General features: G+C 40.8%; 2 protein-coding genes and 1 long non-coding RNA gene across 4 annotated transcripts; 1 reads left to right on the top strand and 2 right to left on the bottom strand.

Annotated features, from left to right (window-relative positions):
- Positions 1-705: 705 nt before the first annotated feature.
- Positions 706-2,210, bottom strand: LOC132048382 (uncharacterized). The gene is made up of 2 exons (XM_059439288.1): positions 1,848-2,210; positions 706-1,274 (listed from the first exon to the last, which is right to left on the bottom strand). The coding sequence occupies exons 1-2, from the start codon at positions 2,112-2,114 to the stop codon at positions 948-950; spliced, it is 594 nt and encodes a 197-aa protein (XP_059295271.1). The 5' UTR covers positions 2,115-2,210; the 3' UTR covers positions 706-947.
- Positions 2,211-4,412: 2,202 nt separating this feature from the next.
- On the bottom strand, positions 4,413-17,840 carry LOC132047149 (uncharacterized). 2 transcript variants are annotated; one of them, XM_059438056.1, is made up of 4 exons: positions 17,685-17,840; positions 17,077-17,254; positions 5,425-6,633; positions 4,413-4,829 (listed from the first exon to the last, which is right to left on the bottom strand). In XM_059438056.1, the coding sequence occupies exons 2-4, from the start codon at positions 17,248-17,250 to the stop codon at positions 4,794-4,796; spliced, it is 1,419 nt and encodes a 472-aa protein (XP_059294039.1). In that variant the 5' UTR covers positions 17,251-17,254; positions 17,685-17,840; the 3' UTR covers positions 4,413-4,793. The 2 variants fall into 2 exon arrangements, with proteins under 2 accessions (XP_059294039.1, XP_059294040.1); XM_059438057.1 differs by lacking the exon at positions 17,685-17,840 and having other exon boundaries at positions 5,425-6,689; positions 17,077-17,165.
- Positions 12,244-14,350, top strand: LOC132048381 (uncharacterized). The gene is made up of 3 exons (XR_009412956.1): positions 12,244-12,934; positions 13,292-13,349; positions 14,275-14,350. It is a non-coding gene; the product is annotated as an uncharacterized LOC132048381 (long non-coding RNA).
- Positions 17,841-18,691: the final 851 nt, after the last annotated feature.

Genomic DNA, 18,691 nt, shown 5'->3' with positions numbered 1-18,691 from the left:
GATGTAGTGGATATTTTTCTTTTTATAAAAAGGACGCCAATGATTCATCCATTTAGATGAAAAATATACCCAAACCTGTTGTGCAAATATTCAGAAGAACAAAAATGTTTGGATCAATTGAGTGTTATAGAGAACAAGAAACTAGCATTGCGCGTGCTGTTTAAACTGCAGGCCAAAATGTGGGAGTATGATAGGTGAAAAGATTTTGTACTTAATTAATTAGCCTCACGCTTACTAGTATACAACACTTGAAACAAAAAGGTCTGGTGAAGCATGTAAAGTAAAAGGACACAACTGGTCATGTCCTTTGAAGTTGTCTAACTCAAATCATTGCTCTTTTAGCTTTTTTGAGTTCAAAATTTGACACTATTTAATGGATCATTCGAATAAAAGAGTTTGAAAGATATCAGCTTTTGTTTTTTGTTCATAATTTTAGCTTGCACTTGAAATATATTAAGGAACAGTGCTTCAAAATCCTGCAAGCGGAACTAGAGACAAATTTAGGATAGGTTTTGCCGGTTTTAATTGAGAGCGCAATATTTTCTGCTTGAGTTGTGTATACATACAAAACAATAAAGTGTGCACATATAATAAGATCACTCTCATCATGAATTTACTGTCTCTAGACTTGCAGGAACATGAAGATACAAGCTTGGTTGCTACTAAAACTGTAGTTGAAAAAAATTAAATTGTACGCATGTAATAAAATCACACTCATTATGAATTTACTATCTCTGGATTCTGGATTCGCCTCTAGGAACAACGACAGAAAAGCTTGGTTGCTGCTAAAGCTATAAGAAAATAGTAGCCCAAAAAGTGTAACTGTTAACTAAAGATCAAGATAGGTCTTTCTATTCAGAAAATCTTTAGCATTACACAAGGAAAATGCTTTTGAATGAAAAGAACCACCTTGATTTTTTTATTCTCAACTAGAATAGTTGACCTAATTAATAAATGGGTCTATGTTTTGAAAAGATTTTGTCACCTCCTTTGAGTGAAATTGGAGTTCGAATTCTGCAGCTTTTGCTATAACTATAAGCCTTTGCATCAGATATTAAATGTTGTCTGAACATTGTTATAAATGCCTCTGCTCTTTCATTCAATTCTTCCATTGAAATCTGCTGAGGCTCATCCATTGAATCATGTAATTCTTCTTCTCTATTTTCCCTCTTGTCTGTTGTATATTCTTCTTTGACATCCTTTGTGATTGCTTCTTCTGATACTTCTTCTACACAAGGCACCAAATGTTTCTTGCATTCTTTCACCTCCCTTTCCTGTTTAAGACAAAATAAATAAATGAATATACACCCATTATCAACAACAACAAAAAATTATGTGCTTGGCATATATCAAAAGAAGCAGGCATGATTATATCTCTAAATAAAAAATAAAAGTATGATATCTCTAATAGCTTGGGTCAGTTTAGACATATATATTTTTGCTTTATTCAACTTTTTTTTTTTTATGAGAAAGACCGTTTGATTATACATTATAGTCAATTTATACTCGGCTTTGCAGTTTGGTTTTACTAGTTTGAAAAATTAGTTCCAACTATTTTTTCAAGTAAAAATATATTTTCCCTTCCACAAAAATTCAACATTTTCAAGTGAGATGCATATCTTTTACTAGTTTGAAAAATTGGTTCCAACTATTTTTTCAAGTAAAAATATATTTTCCCTTCCACAAAAATTCAACATTTTCAAGTGAGATGCATATCCAAACACAAATTTAATTTTCAAATACCATTTCTCAACACTAACTACGTTTTCCAAATATCAACAACTTCATATTCAAACACCTACTAAGTTTTTAGATGAAATAGTTACAAAATTCGAACATTTTCTCACCTCAAACTTGGATTCAGTAGTGTTGCTGCTGATGCTTTCTTGGCTTGTTTCAACTATTGGAGTTGTTGGAGTAGTTCTAGATGTGAAAAGAATTGCTAAAAGTAAGAGATTAAGAGCAATAAACGCTATAACTCGCCACTGTTCTACAAAGGAAACTAATATTGCACGTTCTAAACATGCCATTAAAGCAGCCACACCAGCAGCAAACCATACTGCTTGTAATTTATCTTGTTTCTTTGTATCCTCCATTGATACAACCATCACCATTTCTATTTTCCTTTTGTGTTGGATTTAGTAACACTGAGTGCCAAACACAAAGCACAATGTCAAAGCTCTTTATTTTATTTTGAGTAGTGAGAAGCCAAGAGGGTCTTTGTTTTATAGAGCGGGGAGATGGGTAAAATAACACATGAATTTGGGCTATATTTACATGAAATGCCACTGGATTTCATGCTTCTGTGGGGGGGGGGGGGGGGGGGTCATAGTTTAATGATCAGGTGATGTGACAAGAGAGAATATTTTTTGAGGGACAAGGAAACATTCCCGTCTGCTATATCACAGAAACCTCAGCACTATGCTCTTTTGTTTTGTTATCATTGCTCCTACTGAATTTTTCTATCTTCACTTGATTGTTGTTACTGTTTGGCTTTTTTAAAATTTCAGGCGTGCAGCGGCTTTCACCATTAACATGTTACCAAAAGCAATTTAAACTTAAGGATCACTTCTAAGTAGGATGGTTCTACGTCAGCTCAGTAATTTTGACTTAAATTCTGAATTTGTAGTAAAAGATTTATTTACAACAACAACATATCCAGTAAAAATTCAAAAGATTTATTTAATATGCTTAAATAATTTATTCCAGACCAATACAGCAACCCATGAACTTGGTAGTAGACAGTTCGGGTGATAGTTGCGTCCTGAATCCAGTCAATGACACATCTCCTATTTCGTAGAGAAGCGGCTGAATAAACTGTCCAATTTTAAAATCAAAAACTCATAAACTTAAAAGCTGGAATCGTCACTATAACTCAAAAATATGTCATATAGTGTCGATGCAGTTATTTCATCATCTTTTGTAATATGCTAATGCCTTAGAATAGTCTGTTCTTATACCAATCACCACCTAGAACTTGAATCCTGTTTCTCTACAACATATGGTCCTCTCTTTCCAATACCATTCTAATATAACCAGTTTAGCTTTCCTTTTTCTTTTCTTTTCTTATATGAATGGACAGTATTATTGACCCAATCCTCTTTAATAATATATCTGTTTCCTAATTCATCTTTTAACTCAACATGAATTTGAGGGTGGCGCCCTTTTTAATACTTTTTGATTGCTGGCCTCCTTATCTCTAAAAGCACTTCATATGTCAATACTTCCGATAAGTGAGTCTTAATCTGATAAGTAGAACAACTATCAAAGGTGAAATGACAACTATTAAATGATAATTCGAGCCGTAATATTTATCCATATTCAAAAGCTGAATGAGAAGGGAATCCAATGGTGATAGGAGAAATGAATGGAATGTGTCACTGGACATGAGGAACCTAAAGGCACGCCAACGTCTTTTTGATGTTTACCATTAACACAATGGTGACCCCACTTGTGTCCGATGTGTGCACATCATCACTATTACTATCCAAACACATTTTGTTTGTTCATGTCAACTATGTCACTCAAACACCGAATGAGGAAAATCCTGATAGTACTTTGTTCAGGCACTTTCATTTGAATTTCTTCTATTTCTTGTCAATGTAGAAACAAACATCATACTAATTGGGTTAAAGTTTAAAATTGATGTTTACTTGAACAGTCTCAAGCTGTGTTTTGAATTCCAGCCTTGGAAATATGAAATCTTTAGTTTGAGAGCGCTTTATCCCTTAGTAGACCTACTCGTCAAAAACTCAAATCAATTGTGCAAGTGAATTTTGGACTCTGAAGGGTTAACAAGAAAGAATAACTAGTTCTTCAAGTTAGCGTTTCAAGTATTATGTTTGCAGAAATTTATTAATCATAAAACTGTATTAGATTTGCGAAGAAACATGTTATTTACGAAAATTAGTCATATTTGAGATGTTTTTTTCTTTGGTTGTATAGCTTGTTGGGTGTTTTCAGTGAGAATTTACTTAACCAAGGTAAACAGAGATATTATTTCCTTTAGAAAAAGAGGCTACTTTTGGCATTTGGTCAAATTTCAAACGGTGGTGGATGGTTATGGTCAAGACGGTAAACAGGGGGAGGCTCATGAAAATGAGTCATACACCTGACCTTTCCCCCTCTAGTATAATTATCAAAGTTTAACTTTTGTAAATTAAGAGTGACAGAGATCTACACAGTCAAGTTATTTAAACAATATCCATAATAAATGAGATCAGAAATCTAGAAAATAAACAGGTAACTGGCTACAACTAGTTAAAACACAATGATATTGTAAAAATTCTATAGACAGTGTATATAAGTTAAAAATCATTCTTGTTATTATAATGACTTCTTCCACAAACAAAAAGCCGAAAGGAAGACATTCTTGCGAGAGAATATGTAAGATTGAATATCTGGAAAGCTACTTTGCAAAGATTAGGTTCACAAGTTTGCTTGAGCCAAAGCAGTTTGTCATTGGCAGTTTATGCTTAAAAATAAACTGACAAATACACACCAGTAGGTTGAAACTCATTCTGCCGCTTCCTCAAATAAAGAGGCATTTAGCTGTTTTAACATATGACACATGCTAAAGAAAGAAGAAAGGAATAGATAACGGCACTCACAGAAAACAGCTCAACTATAATATTGCCTGGATAATTACAATGATCCGCCAGAGATGGGAAAGAATTCTCTTCAACGATATATTAAGCCATTGCTGTGGTACCAGGAAATTGAATAAATATACAACTATATTGCTCAAACTCCTTATAAATCAATGTTCTTCAATATCTATAGGGACTGCCAAACTACTGCCACCAGCTTCTTCCAGACAGAGAGATAAGCTGCAATTAAGGAAAAATTGCCAGAAATTTCAGACTTCTAATACAGCTAGTATTATATAAGAAATACTAAAAGCACAATTATATTTCAATAGATGAATCATGAACCCAATAGTGTAGATATGGATAAAAACTGAACTATAAGTTCAGAAAATGGTTTCATGAGCTACTGTTGCAACAGCTGAGAAGACTTCCATCCAGAACTCTGATTCTATTTCAATTGATTGGTCCTTTCATTTCAAACACAAAGCTTCCCTTGAGAAATTCAAAGTTGCAACAGTTTTAAACTAATGATCTCAGTTTCTATGTAACCTCCATTATTTTGTATCATGTGGACCTGATTTGGGAATAATTCGAACATAGATGATAATTTATTTATTTTTAAAAGCACTACTACTTCCAAAAAGACCTTTTTGTCTATATCAAATGACACTGTTAACTTGCTCCAAGGGGATTTGCATATACATTGGGATGTCGAAATCCCAAACTTATTTTAGAAGTGTCATCAGAAGTTCAGAACACGTATAAACTGAAACCATCATTCATGTCACAGAGCAAATAGTATGGACTATAGAAATTGAGTTTTACTATTACTAACCTGACGAGCAACCTGCACCAACTGTTTACTTCTTAAAGGCGAATCTTTTACTGACTTTGAATCCTGCAATATTGGATCAATGTTTTCTATCTCTGAAGACCTTTTCTTCATTGAGCTTTCTGGATAAGGGTTCTCATTAGTGTTTAACAAGTTATCCTTCTTACGTTTCCTGCTGAACGTATACTTGAGATGCGTCTTATTGTTACCTTGAAGAGGTGATTCCTTACTTCCTTCAGATTCTTTGGCGACTCCAAGGACAGATTCAACTGGTAACATGCCAAAGTTAAGCAGTGGTTTACCATCACCCTCCTCTACCATCACTGAAACATCTATCAACCCTTTGTCCTCATGTGCATCATTATCTGCACATACAAAATTCCTACATATCTTGTTTTCTGCATTGAAATCCGAGGATAACGCTTGAACACCAGTACCCTCTGCACTACCACCTTCATCTCCTAATTTAGTTGATTTCACGGTACATTCTACTGTATTGGACTTGCTATTAGAAAAAGATGGACATTGCTGACCAGGTCTCATTGGCTGATTAGAATGGGAGCTGTGTGACAATAATGCAGGACAACTAACAGTCAGGTAATTGACGCGTCTTTTCCTAATGCTTCTACGACGAACAGGCAATAAGCAAGAGCTAGTTTTGGTTTTGCAGTATCGAGCCTTTCTTCGCCTTTTTGCTCTGAAAGTATAGGGACGCTGCTTAGAGGCATGGCCTTTAAGTGGATCCTCGCCAACTAAATCGTCTAATTTCTTAGAAGATGGCACACTGTGTGCTCCACCAGCTCGTCCACTTGGTTCAGTGACCTTTGTAACTTCAATTGGAAAACTTGGATCATCTCCAGAACGCAAACTCTCATCTGCTAAGCTCATCTCCACTGCACACCATCCATTTTGATAAATCTCTGGCTCATTTTGATTGTCCTTTGAGTAATTGCACAATGTTATGTCTGACATGTCAACTAATTTGTTATTTAGCTTTGACTTGGGCATGTTACTATTGCGACAAACCAAATCCTCTTTTCCATGTGGTCTTAGGTGATGGAAATGCTTATTCTTCACCTCATTCAACTGCTCATGCACATCATGTAATTCTGCTCTAAGATCAATTATCAGCCCTTCGGCTTCATTAAGCTGAGCTTCTAATTCATCAATTCTTCTTTGCTGATTTTGAGACAAACTCTCAGCTCCGGTTGTCTGCATTAAAGGTTAGGCAGACCACTTTCTTAAACTGAGATATGGGAATCAGCATCCTGCTAGGGTATACTATCATGTCATTCAAGTAAAATCACTTCCCAGAATACAAAACCAATGTATAGAAATGTATGTACTAGAATTATTTTACTAAATGTTTCAGCTATATGTACTAGAATTATTTTACTAAATGTTTCAGCTATTCACTTCATACCAGTTCTCTTAGATCTAGAAAATATCTGGTTGCATGCTGATCCAGTTTCCAATTTCTGAAGGGAAGAAGCAATATCCAGCTACATTACTAGCACCTCACAATTTTAATTGGTACTTTAAGCACTTGTGGTACTTTAACTCCATTAGTTATAGAAAATAGATTATACTTGTAAAAGAAGTAAGCTTTAAATTCTTTTGTCTTGGAATCAATGAAGTCTTTATAAAAATTTCTTCCACTTTCCTCTCATTTTCCTTCTGCATCACACCTAGTGTTACGGGCTGCCTTCATTGTGCCTTGGCGCCCGTAACCCCGAGCGCCCCGAGCGGGCCGAACGAGTGTCAGCCGTGCAGGCAGTGCCAGCCCACAGGCAGTGTCAGCCGTGCGGGCGACGTGCACCAACATGGGTTCCGACGGAAGGGAGTCCACAATCATCTTAGATATGTTCCATTGCATATCCTAAAAGTAGCAAGGAAGTTTAGCAAGGATCTGAGATGAGCCCACGGGTCGTCGACGCACGAGCGGCCCCGTGCGAGCCTGAGTGTCAGTCCCGGGTGTTTCCGAGCTATGGATGGAATCTTGAGATTTCGGGTGAACACACCCTTCCTAGGATGTTATTGAATGTGCTTACCAAGTTTGGTGTCACTTGAACATCATTTACCTAAGGGCTTGACTTAGCCAAGGAGCAGTGTTAGTGTCAAAGCTCCCTAAGGCCATATCTCGTTCCACGAGCATGGGGATGAGATGAAACTTCATGGAGGAGTGAAGGAAGTCAAAAGAAAGAGTTAGGAACGAACGGCGCCTCGTTTGGAGTTCGAATCATTGAGAAAGGCCAAGTGTGATTCTCGGGCGACGTCGTGTCCGGTTAAAACTTGGGCTTTTCTTTTTAAAGCATATATAAGGGGGGTACGGTGTCTCGGCTCGGCCCGGCCTCCCCCCGTGCGTGCCACCACAAGCCGCACCAAGTGAGCAACTCAGGGGCCAACCTCGGGGCCCGCCTAGGCATCCCCAAAGGGTCCCTGGTACCCATACGAGTTACGCAACTCTACGGGCGGCGCTCGGCCACGGAGCCGGCGTTGGGCGCCCAACGAGGGCGGAGGCTTGACGTATGGACCAACCATGCCCTGCGGGCTATCCTTGAGAATGAGAAATCCCTCCGTGCCGATTAAACACTCGAGGCACGAGCCTCGTGTGTTGACTTTTGAGCTTGGCTCAGGTTCAGCCTAGCGAGCAAGGGTCCGTTGGCCTAGACGTGCAGTCGTAGGGCGACGCTACACCATGCAAGATAGTAGTATGTCGCGAGGGCTACATTTAGCAAAGCCTCATCATAGGCATACTACAAAGGACACACAGGACACAGATCAAGTTCGGGTTGCCCTGTTCGGGCGCCGCGGCCCCAGGTGCGCGACAAGCACCAGCCCAGTGTCAAGCTTGAGGATTGGACTGTGCGCGCACCAGCGATGCTCAGGGCCAGGCGAGGAACTCTCATGTCCGTAGCCAACCCCAGGTGTGTGTACAGGCAAAGACCCAACATATGAAACATTCCACAGGGGCATACTAGCAAGGCAAGGCTAAGGCCTTGACATCGACCCAGCGGCACCGCTGAAGCTAAGCCTCCAAAGCCTTGGGCACAAGGTCGTGCCATGAGTCCTGAACTATCATTAAGCTGGCTCGTAGTCCGCCTGGACTACGAGGGCCGCACGAGCCATTAGTGTACCGCTGACACTATGAAGGAGGCGGCCGTGACGCGGTTGTATCAGAGCACAGAGATCATATCATCAGTGCATTATTGAATGTCAGTGCAGAGTTCCTATCAAGGCAGGAAGCGATGTTCTTAATGCCGATCAAGTCAGCGAACCAGATGTCACTGACAAAAAGGGATTGGTTGTATTCAGTTTTCGTTAAAATTTTCTTCATCAACCATGAACCACATTTTTCAGAATCATGTCATGCCACAACCGTTGTTTCCGCCATCGGTTGCATAAGGTGATTTCATGTTGAAGCATCCGAATTTCATCGACGTACTTTCAAGGATGGCTTTCACATAATGAGCACTAATTTCAGAGGGATTCCATTGAGACACGTCTGGTCAACAGGTAGCACCATCGGGTTATGCTGCTGGGGATGTGTCCACATCCGTCAGTGTTATAAAAACTAGGGCTGGGCATAAATACCTAAAACCGAAAAACCGAACCGAAACTTCAACAAACCGAACCGAACCGAACTTGTTTGGTTCGGTGTTTGGTGTCCACCGTAAAAAAACCGAAACCGAAATAGCCGAACCGAAGTTTGATAAAACAGAACCGAAAAACCGAACGCACACCAAAATTTAATACATTACCCCAAAAAAAATTAAAATAATCTAGGCCCAATAAGTTTAAAGCAAAAAAAACCCCAATTGTAATAAGTCCTCTTTTGCATTTGTATCCCTAATTTTCCACTTCAATTGAGAAAATCAAATATCCTTAACAAAGAAAGGTAACTAGGATGTGTCTTTAGGATTAATGTATGTTCTTTATGTGTTTTCTTAATTATTCTTACGGTATGTATATAACACCTAGTAATCCTATATCATGATTATAGTTTTCTGTTCTTATGTATCCTGTTTGTTTGATTTTGATTTCAATTTATCAGTTTTATGTTTTATTGCTTTTGAGAATATGAATTAGTGTCAATGGAATCGCTTTTAATATTATATCAAAAAAACCGAATTGAAAAAACCGAAACCGAACTTTAAAAAGCCAAAACCGAAAGAACCGAAACGAACTAGTTTGGTTCAGTGTTCGGTGTCCACCTTCAAAAAACCGAACCCGAAATAGCCAAACCGAAGTTTGATAAAACCGAACCGAAAAACCGAACGCCCACCCCTAATAAAAACTCAGTTGGCAGTCAGTTAGCAGCTTTATTCAGCGAATCATGGACTCGCTAAAACATCAGGCAGAGACGGTGAGTGCATCAAAACTTGCTAGCCAAGGTCTCTGATCCATGTACATAACAGCTGCATCTTTTCGAGTGTCCTCCCTAAAGGGTGGACCCCAAGCATTGCCTGAGAGCACACAATTACGGGAATTACTACATTAGACGCCTAGCCATCATAAAAGGTCGTAAGTAATGGAAGGCGAGTCCATCAACAACCAGGTCAATATCCAGTGGGCTCATACGCCTAAAGCAATGGGAAAGCTCCAGCTTGTGATCATCAGGGCTACGTGTTACAGGAAGCGAGTGATCGCCAATAACCTATCATCATGGAGGGAGAGCAATCTCCAATTTTGAGCTCTAGACATTGGGTGATACCGAGCTAGAGCGAGGCGCGCCAATGAGCCGCGACAACGTAAGGAAGGACCTGTGAGCAGGCTTCTTTGCGGGGAGTTCATATGTCACAATCAGCAGGTAGAACCATCCACCACCTTTGTAATGGAATGCCAAACCAATTAAATGGGGAGGCAGAATCAGGAAAAAGCCAAACTACCACGTAGGGAGGCAATGTCATCAAAGAGCCGAAACACTGAATGTAGGGAGGCCCATGTCGCATATTTGTGCTGTTAAACCGGCACACAAAACAACACCAAAATCAGGCTGATCGCATGGCGGGAAACATGGCGAAAAGTCACCGATCCACGACGCGTGGGTTAGGCATTTCATCATGCTGAATCACCGAGGTGAGGAGGCCAAGATCAAGTTCGAGAATGTGATCTATCTAAAGGATAACAAAGGGATACCAAACAACCAGGACGGTAACACAGGTACCACATTGGAGAATCGGGCATCAAGCATGGGAGGATCAATTTGAGAACAAAGACCTATGGTCACGTATGTATGAAGCTATCTCCCTTCGAGTAGAATTAAGTACTCACCAAGAGTACGTCATAAGAGTTCTTCTCAGTACCACAGGGTACCAAGCATACGAGCTGCCGAAGATGCCATGGTGCAGTATGGGTTTTCCAGAGGCCATATTGCATACAGTTTGGTTTAGAGTTGAACTTCAAGCAGCCACCAATGTCAAGGAACAAGCAAGTCCTTATACCAGCCGCAATTTGTCCACTAGAGCACTGGCTCAAATTGCAAGTTACTCCGAGTTATGATCTAGGTACTTGACCTTGCTTATACACCCAACAAGGTGAGTTGCCCATAAGGAAGAAAGGGTCCCTAACAACATGGTTGGCGGAAGCACCACACCAAAGGATGCCCACATTGGCCATCAGGTTGTCATCAGAAACACAAGCTATCAAGCTATCATCACGATATTGGTGCCACACTAAAAAATGCCTACATTAGCCATCAAGCTATCATCACAATATGGGTGCCACACCAAGGGATGCTCACATGGGTCAACCGTGTCGTCATTCTCAATCTAGGTTGGCAACCGTCATCAGATCATCAGCAGACATACTGTCATCACATCATCGACCAGCAGGTCATCCTCACGTCATCGGCCATCAGGCCGCCATCATCTTCCATCGCCCACCAAGGGCGTCATTGCTAGTGTGTCGCCAAGAGATGAGGAAATCTTGGACCATCAGCATCAGCACTTCAGTACTGCCGCCACTATGTGGGGGAGTATTCGCCCATTGCGACAGCATTGGGTCCATGCATTTCCAATTGGATAAAAATCTCCACAAGTCAAGCAAAGAGACCGCACCAAACATAGTGGGGGTTGCGTGTGCCACATCAAAGTGTGCCAATCCTAGACCGGGCTAAAGATACAAAAGGAGCAGTACATGAACTGGCTGTAAACTAAGTGCCTTAGTCAGGCGAAGAGTCCCAGATGTAAACTACCAGTCGGAAGCAGACTTCCAAACAGATTTGCCATTTGCTACAATCATCATGTGGTTAGCAAGAGTGCCACCACTCAAAGTTAAGCTACCAGAGGATGCATCAGTTGCCGTGAGGATCATGGCATGGTTGACAACGAGGTCACCACGAAGTTAGCCACCAGAGGGTGCAAGCGCGGAGGCGCTTTCCAAGTGAACACTGGAAGGTGAAGTGCAGAGGCACGCTTGGGAGAAACTTGGGGGAGCAATCACGGGCACGACTCCATTTTCAAGAAGAACACACATGGGTTGCGAACCCATAGGATTTGGGGCTGCGATGTAAAACCCCGAGGGTTCAAACTCCGAGTTGTCGTTGGCATTATGAGGCATCGAGGACGATGCCTAGCTTGAGTGGGGGAGAATGTTACGGGCTGCCTTCATTGTGCCTTGGCGCCCGTAACCCCGCGCGGGACGAACGAGTGTCAGCCGCGCAGGCAGTGCCAGCCTGTTACGCCTCGGATTTTCGCACGTTAAAGTCGCATCATGAGATAGTCGACGTAAGTTCAAAAAGAAATTATGTTGAGGACAAAAGGGATTGATTTTATTAATAAAAACGGTTACAAGAGTCTATAAATAATAGTAGTAAGTGGCGGAAGGTTTGGAGAGTGAATGAATCAAAGAAGCATGAGTTTCGTCAAAAGTCGGCAAGTTGGGAATACGATAACTTGTACTTTTGGGTGAGATTAGGAGTGCTCCATATGCTAAGCAAGTAATGATATGAAGTATTTGAATTGTATAATGGTCTCTTGTTAAGTTTGGAAGTCAAACGAGTTGTAATACGAAAGTCGACAAAGGGCGTCGCAAGTTAAGTTTGTAAATTTCACTGAAATTTGGGTCAGATGTCTCGGAGCTTTTCTCTCAATATACTTGGAGTTACGGGGTGATCCACCTATCAAATCGAAGGTGTATGAGTCTAGTTTCCAGTGGATTTTATCGTTCGTCAATACGATATCGGAGTAGAGAGAAATTCGCATTTTTGTCCAAGAACGTAAACTGCCGCAGGAACAGTGGACATAGTCGGTGGTCAAAGTTGTCTTTGTATATATATTCACCCTTCCACGACTTGTCTCTTAGTTTTCCTCTTCCAAGACCTCGAGACCACAGAATTCATCCTTAAATATTTCCCCATCAAACACAAGATAATCAAAGGGCAAATTATACAAGTCTAACACAAGGAATAAGGTAGTGATCTTCGAATCGGTAAATTCTCGCTAATTCGATATTTGGAAGGAAACTTCATCAAGAAGCAATTTATAGTTTGGAGTGATTTGCATAGTTCGAGGTATGTTTTGATCCCTTTCTCCTCTTCTTAAGCTTTATAAGTGTTTAAACCTAAGAAAATGGGGGGGAAATCCCATATGAATAAGTTATGGTTAAAACTTGAAGCTTCCATGGACATGGCTAAATTATTGAGCTATTTGTGTTGGGTTTGTTGTATTGTTTGGAGTTATGATGGTATGGATTGAATCATGGTAGTAAGGTGGAGTATAAAAGTAGGTTTTTGGTAGTGTTTTACAAGAAGCTACACTACAAAAGAGCTTACAAACTCGTGCCTACGAATTGCTCGATAAAATGCCTAAATGAAGATTTTTATTGGCTATATGCTCAAAGTTCATCTCGAATTGTTCGTATCTTGTAGGAAGTCAATTATAAAGTGTTCGAGGCTTATGGAAATGTGTATAACTCCAATCGACGAGGTATGTAGGGCTTTCTCTTCTCTTCTTGGCATGACTAGAATTCAAATGAGCTTTCATTGAAACGTTATTTCCGTAACTTGTATCAACCACATTCCAAAATAGTTAAGATCATCTCTTCTCATGAATGGCTTATAGTGGAATACTTTCCCGCAGTTCGTATCTATTGTTTGTCAATTGAAGAATGATGTTCATTATGGTACTCTTCACGTCAAAGTTGAGGCAGTTGTATTTCCAATCATTTGAGTTGATCTTTACCTCACGTGTAATCCGTATCAAGTATATTTCATATTCTTTACATTTGTGGTCTTCTTGATTGAAAGCTAAAGAACGTAGCGACAATAATGAAAAATCAGAGGGTAACGACGACAGCTCACTCCGACTCTTTCTATGATGTCTCTTCTGAGGTCAGTCTTGCATCGCACTTATATATATATGTATATATTTACTTTCATTACCGAGCCGCGCTATAGTCGGCCGGGTAGGCACTTATATGTGCACCACAGACATGTTTCTTTCTTTCTTGAGCCATGTTGTGGCGGCGGGTAGGCACGTAGGCGTGCGCCTAGATGTATTTCTTTCTTTACGAGCCGTGCGCGAGGCGGCCGGGTAGGCACGTAGGCGTGCATTGCCGGCGATACGGTTGGGCGAGAGATGATGTTATAATGATGAGCTCGCCCCCGCGAGGGATTTATTATTGTTATATGATATGATATATGCCTCCACGGTGAGGAATGATTTTACGGGCATGCGTTTACATTTATGTCATGATTATGGTCGCCTCGGTGGCCTCGTTCGAGTTTCGGGTTGTCTCTATATCTTTCCCACGTTATCGTATCTCTTATATATTATGTTTATACTTCTTGCACTTACATACTCGGTACATTTTTCGTGCGCGCGTTACGTACTGTATGATCATGCCCGCGAGGTACGGTAGACGGATTGTTGTACCTTTCTCGATGGATACCAAAGTTCGGCGGGGATGTTCGCACTCCATTCTCCGGAGTTACTGATCAGAGTCATTAAATAGGATGCATGTATATATATATATATAGAGAGAGAGAGAGAGTATAGCTATGGGTACGTCGGGGCCACTGTCCCGACCGGTTGATGCATATTAGTGCTCTTAGAGCTTCGGACTATCGGTCGGTGTACGGGTATTGTGTTTGGCCTTGGTAGCGCCCGACTAGTTGTCCTTCTTGGTTGTGGCCTTGTAGGCCCTAGTTATGCATATATGTGTTGTTAGGCCTTTTACCTTTGCGGAGTTGTCATGATATACTTGCACGATTGTTATTCGGCGGCCTCGTATTGACCTATGATTCACATTACGGAGTTTAGATATCACGGTTGGTTCGCTCGGCCCTTCGGGTCTTCCGGGTGCGAGCCACGCCCCAAGGTTGGGGTGTGACCGGCCCGCGGGCGGTGCCGGCCCGCGAGCGATGTCGGCCGTGCGGGCGACGTGCACCAACATGGGTTCCGACGAACGGGAGTCCACAATCATCTTAGATATGTTCCATTGCATATCCTAAGAGTAGCAAGGAAGTTTAGCAAGGATCTGAGATGAGCCCACGAGTCGTTGACGCACGAGCAGCCCCGTGCGAGCTTGAGTGTCAGTCCCGAGCGTTTCCGAGCTATGGATGGAATCTTGGGATTTCGGGTGAACACACCCTTTCTAGGATGTTATTGAATGTGCTTACCAAGTTTGGCGTCACTTGAACATCATTTACCTAAGGGCTTGACTTAGCCAAGGAGCAGTGTCAGTGTTAAAACTCCCTAAAGCCATATCTCGTTCCACGAGCATGGGGATGAGATGAAACTTCATGGAGGAGTGAAGGAAGTCAAAAGAAAGAGTTAGGAACAGACGGCGCCTCGTTTGGAGTTCGAATCATTGAGAAAGGCCAAATGTGATTCTCGAACGAGAATCATGTCCGGTGCTAAAACTTGGGCTTTTCTTTTAAAGCATATATAAGGGGGGGTACGGTGTCTCGGCTCGGCCCGGCCTCCCGTGCGTGCCACCATCAAGCCGCGCCAGAGTGAGCAGCCTTGGGGCCGACCTCGAGGGCACACCTAAGCATCCCCGAAAGGGTCTGGGTACCCACTCCCCCGAGTTCGCGACTCTATGGGCGGCGCTCGGCACGAGGGCCGGCGTTGGGCGCCCAACGAAAGGCGGAGGGGCGTATGGACCGACCATGCCTGCGGGCTATCCTTGAGAATGAAAAGCCCTGCGTGCCGATTGAACACTCGAGGCACGAGCCTCGTGTGTTGACTTGTGAGCAGGCTCGGGTTCGGTCCCCGAGAGCAGGGTCGGGTGGCCAAGACGTGCGGTCGTAGGGCGGCGGCCCATGTCTAAGATGGAAGTATGTCGCGAGGGCTACATTTAGCAAAAGCCTCGTCATAGGCATCTACAAAGGACACACGGGACACGGACGAGGATTCGGGGAGTTGCCCTGCTCGAGGCGCTGGCCGACGGGTGCGCGGGCGCCGAGCCGGTGTCAAAAACGAGGATTGGGCGTGCGCGCCCGCGGCGCTCGGCGCCGGGCGAGGGCGTCATATCCATGCCAACCCCGGGTGTGTGTGCGAGCAAGGGCCCGACATATGAAACGTGCTACGGGGGCATGCGCGAGCGAGGCGAGCGCGACATCGACCCGGCGGCGCCGGCGGCTAAGCCTCCAAAGCCTTGGGCACGAAGGTCGTGCCATGAGTCACGGGACTATCATTAAGGCGCTCGTAGTCGCTTTGGACTACGGGCGCGCACGGGCCGTTAGTGTACCGGCACTATGAAGGAGGCGGCCCGTGACACTAGTTGCGTGCAACTTACAATTACTATGTTTTTGTGATAAATATTGCTGGTAGTAGGACTATATATAATAAAACACATAAAATAACAGCAGCAATAATTGTAATATTTAACGGTAGAAACCTTTGTTCAAGTACTTTCTACCGTAAAAGAGATGGAGAAAGCTATACCAATACTCTCCTATAGTCTTAAAGACAGATAAAACTCATGGACCACTCATTATACAAAGAACTTCTGGAATATCGCAAAGAAAAATCTAATGTCCCTGTTGAAGAAGCATTCAATTTCGTAGTAGAGACAGTACAAAAAGTCAAGCACACCACATTTAACTGCATCTAATCTTGTAGAATATCTCAAATGTATCAAAATTTAAGTTCATTTTTCACAGTAATTGAACGTACGGCAACATACCAAGTGTAATCCCACAAGTGGGGTCTGGGGGTAGAGTGTACGCAGACCTTACCCCCAAAGTAGTCCAGAAAAGAAAAATGGAAGTAAAGAAGCCATGGCAAAATACTATATAAAGCATGACAAAGCTGAAGAAAGCAACAATATCGTAGCCAGTAATTGAACTTAGTTTCCTGAAATTATTAGAAACCACCACCTATTGGATTTAAATAGGTGCAAGTAGGGGCAAATTTGAGTCACTTCTAATATGTTGGGCATTTTTTATCCAATAGGCGGAAGGAGGGGAAATTTGACCCATTGGGTAAATGGAGAGCATTTTTGAGCAATTTCTAATTCGTTAAGGGCATTTTAATCCTTTTCCAATGTTTTAATAACGATGCCATTTAATGTATAGTAGTTTGCTTCATAAACAAAAGTTAAATTCAATACAAACAAAGAGACAGGATAAGTCATCAAACCAAACAAAACTTAAAACAATCAAACAAGTAGGCAGCTTAATAGAATATTCACAAGTTAAGATACTACCTTAGTATCAGTCATTGATTTCAAACGAAGCAACATTCGAAGGGCTTCCTCTTTCGTCGAATGCAAATCCTGCTGATATTGAAGGGCTTTTTTCTCTGATGCCATTACACGAGCTGCCGCCTCTTTTGCCATGTTCAAAATTATCTCCGCATATGCTTTCTTCACTGCCTCCATTTTTCTACAATCCAAACCAATACCAATTGATCAAACAAATAGTTAAAAATAATACTGAGAATTAATGGTCAAAACACACCTGAATTATCATTTTTTTGCGAGTTTGACACCTCAACTATCAGTTGTTCCTTTTTCCTACCTGAACTATTATCATCTATGTATTAAAATACAACTCGAGTTTAGGTTTGTATTCAAACACACCTCGATATTTTCTACCTGAATTATCACCATCTACCCAACTAGGTGTATTTTAATACATAGATTGTGGTAGATCAAGTAGGAAAATGGAACAGTTGATAATTGGGGTGTGAAACTTGCGGGGAAAAAATAGTTCAGTTGTGTTTTTAACCATTATCTCTAATTTTGATAAATATTTATTCATTCTAAATGGAATTCAATGTCAAAAATAAAAAGGGGATCGAATTGCATCTTACCTTTACTGTGGTGAAATGTTAAATCTGATTCTACAGCTCATTCATGGCCGTTAGCATTTTGAGTGTAGCAATCATATGAGAAAGCAAATGTGAGTGCTTTTGGTGTGAAGCAAATCGCCGCTTCAGTTCTCACAATTTTATTTCAGTTATATGTTGAGGTTAGTATTACGGTACTAAGTTGAAAAGCGCGCATAAAATGAGTAGGTGGGACCATCTAAGCGCGGATTGCTTTTCAAAATTTTCAAATTTTAAATCAGAACACTCGTATCCTCCTCCTCCTCATTTTTTTTTTTTTTTTTTGATCCCTCGTTCTTCTTAAAAAAGGAATGCAAAATTATTTTTATTTCATTTTAATTTAAGTAGGCGTTTGGCCGTGAAAACCAAATATTTTTCAGTTTATTTAGAATAAAAATAATATTTAGTTGTTTGAATGTATTGAAAATAAAAATAAAAAGTGAAAAAAAGTAAAAATAAGGTTTTAAGTGTTTTTCACATTCCAAATGCAACTTGATTTCATGCCAAACGTCGATTTCCAAATAAAGTAAAATAATTTTCTGGAAAAAAATGAAAAATTCTCATGGTCAAATGGGTCATGAGTCTCTTATTTTTCTTTTTTATATGTCCCAAAAAGAGTGTCTCTTGGACAATTCAAACATCAAAATTTTTAAACACAAGAATCAAAGCACTGCACATCTTTAATTTAAGATCACAAAATTCAAAAGTCTTTCTTGGTTTCTTAAACTATGTGTCTAGTCAAATTAAGACACTTAAATTAAAATGTAGGGAGTAATTTTATACTTTAAAAATTACCTTTATTCTTATACGTATTTTTTTTTAGATAATACACAATAATTTTTTATAGAATCAGTTTTCTTTTATTCAAATCATAAAGGGTCTAATTAACACATTTCCACTTAACAAAGAGGCTAACTACAGAGGTACATCTTTGGTCGTCTAAAATGAACTATCAAATCCAAAGCACTTATCTCATTCGCTCACGTCTTATA

This window comes from Lycium ferocissimum, chromosome 2, assembly GCF_029784015.1.
Source record: "Lycium ferocissimum isolate CSIRO_LF1 chromosome 2, AGI_CSIRO_Lferr_CH_V1, whole genome shotgun sequence".
Taxonomy (NCBI): Eukaryota; Viridiplantae; Streptophyta; class Magnoliopsida; order Solanales; family Solanaceae; genus Lycium; species Lycium ferocissimum.
Note: the sequence above shows the minus strand (reverse complement) of the source record. Positions and strands in the feature narration are given on the sequence as shown.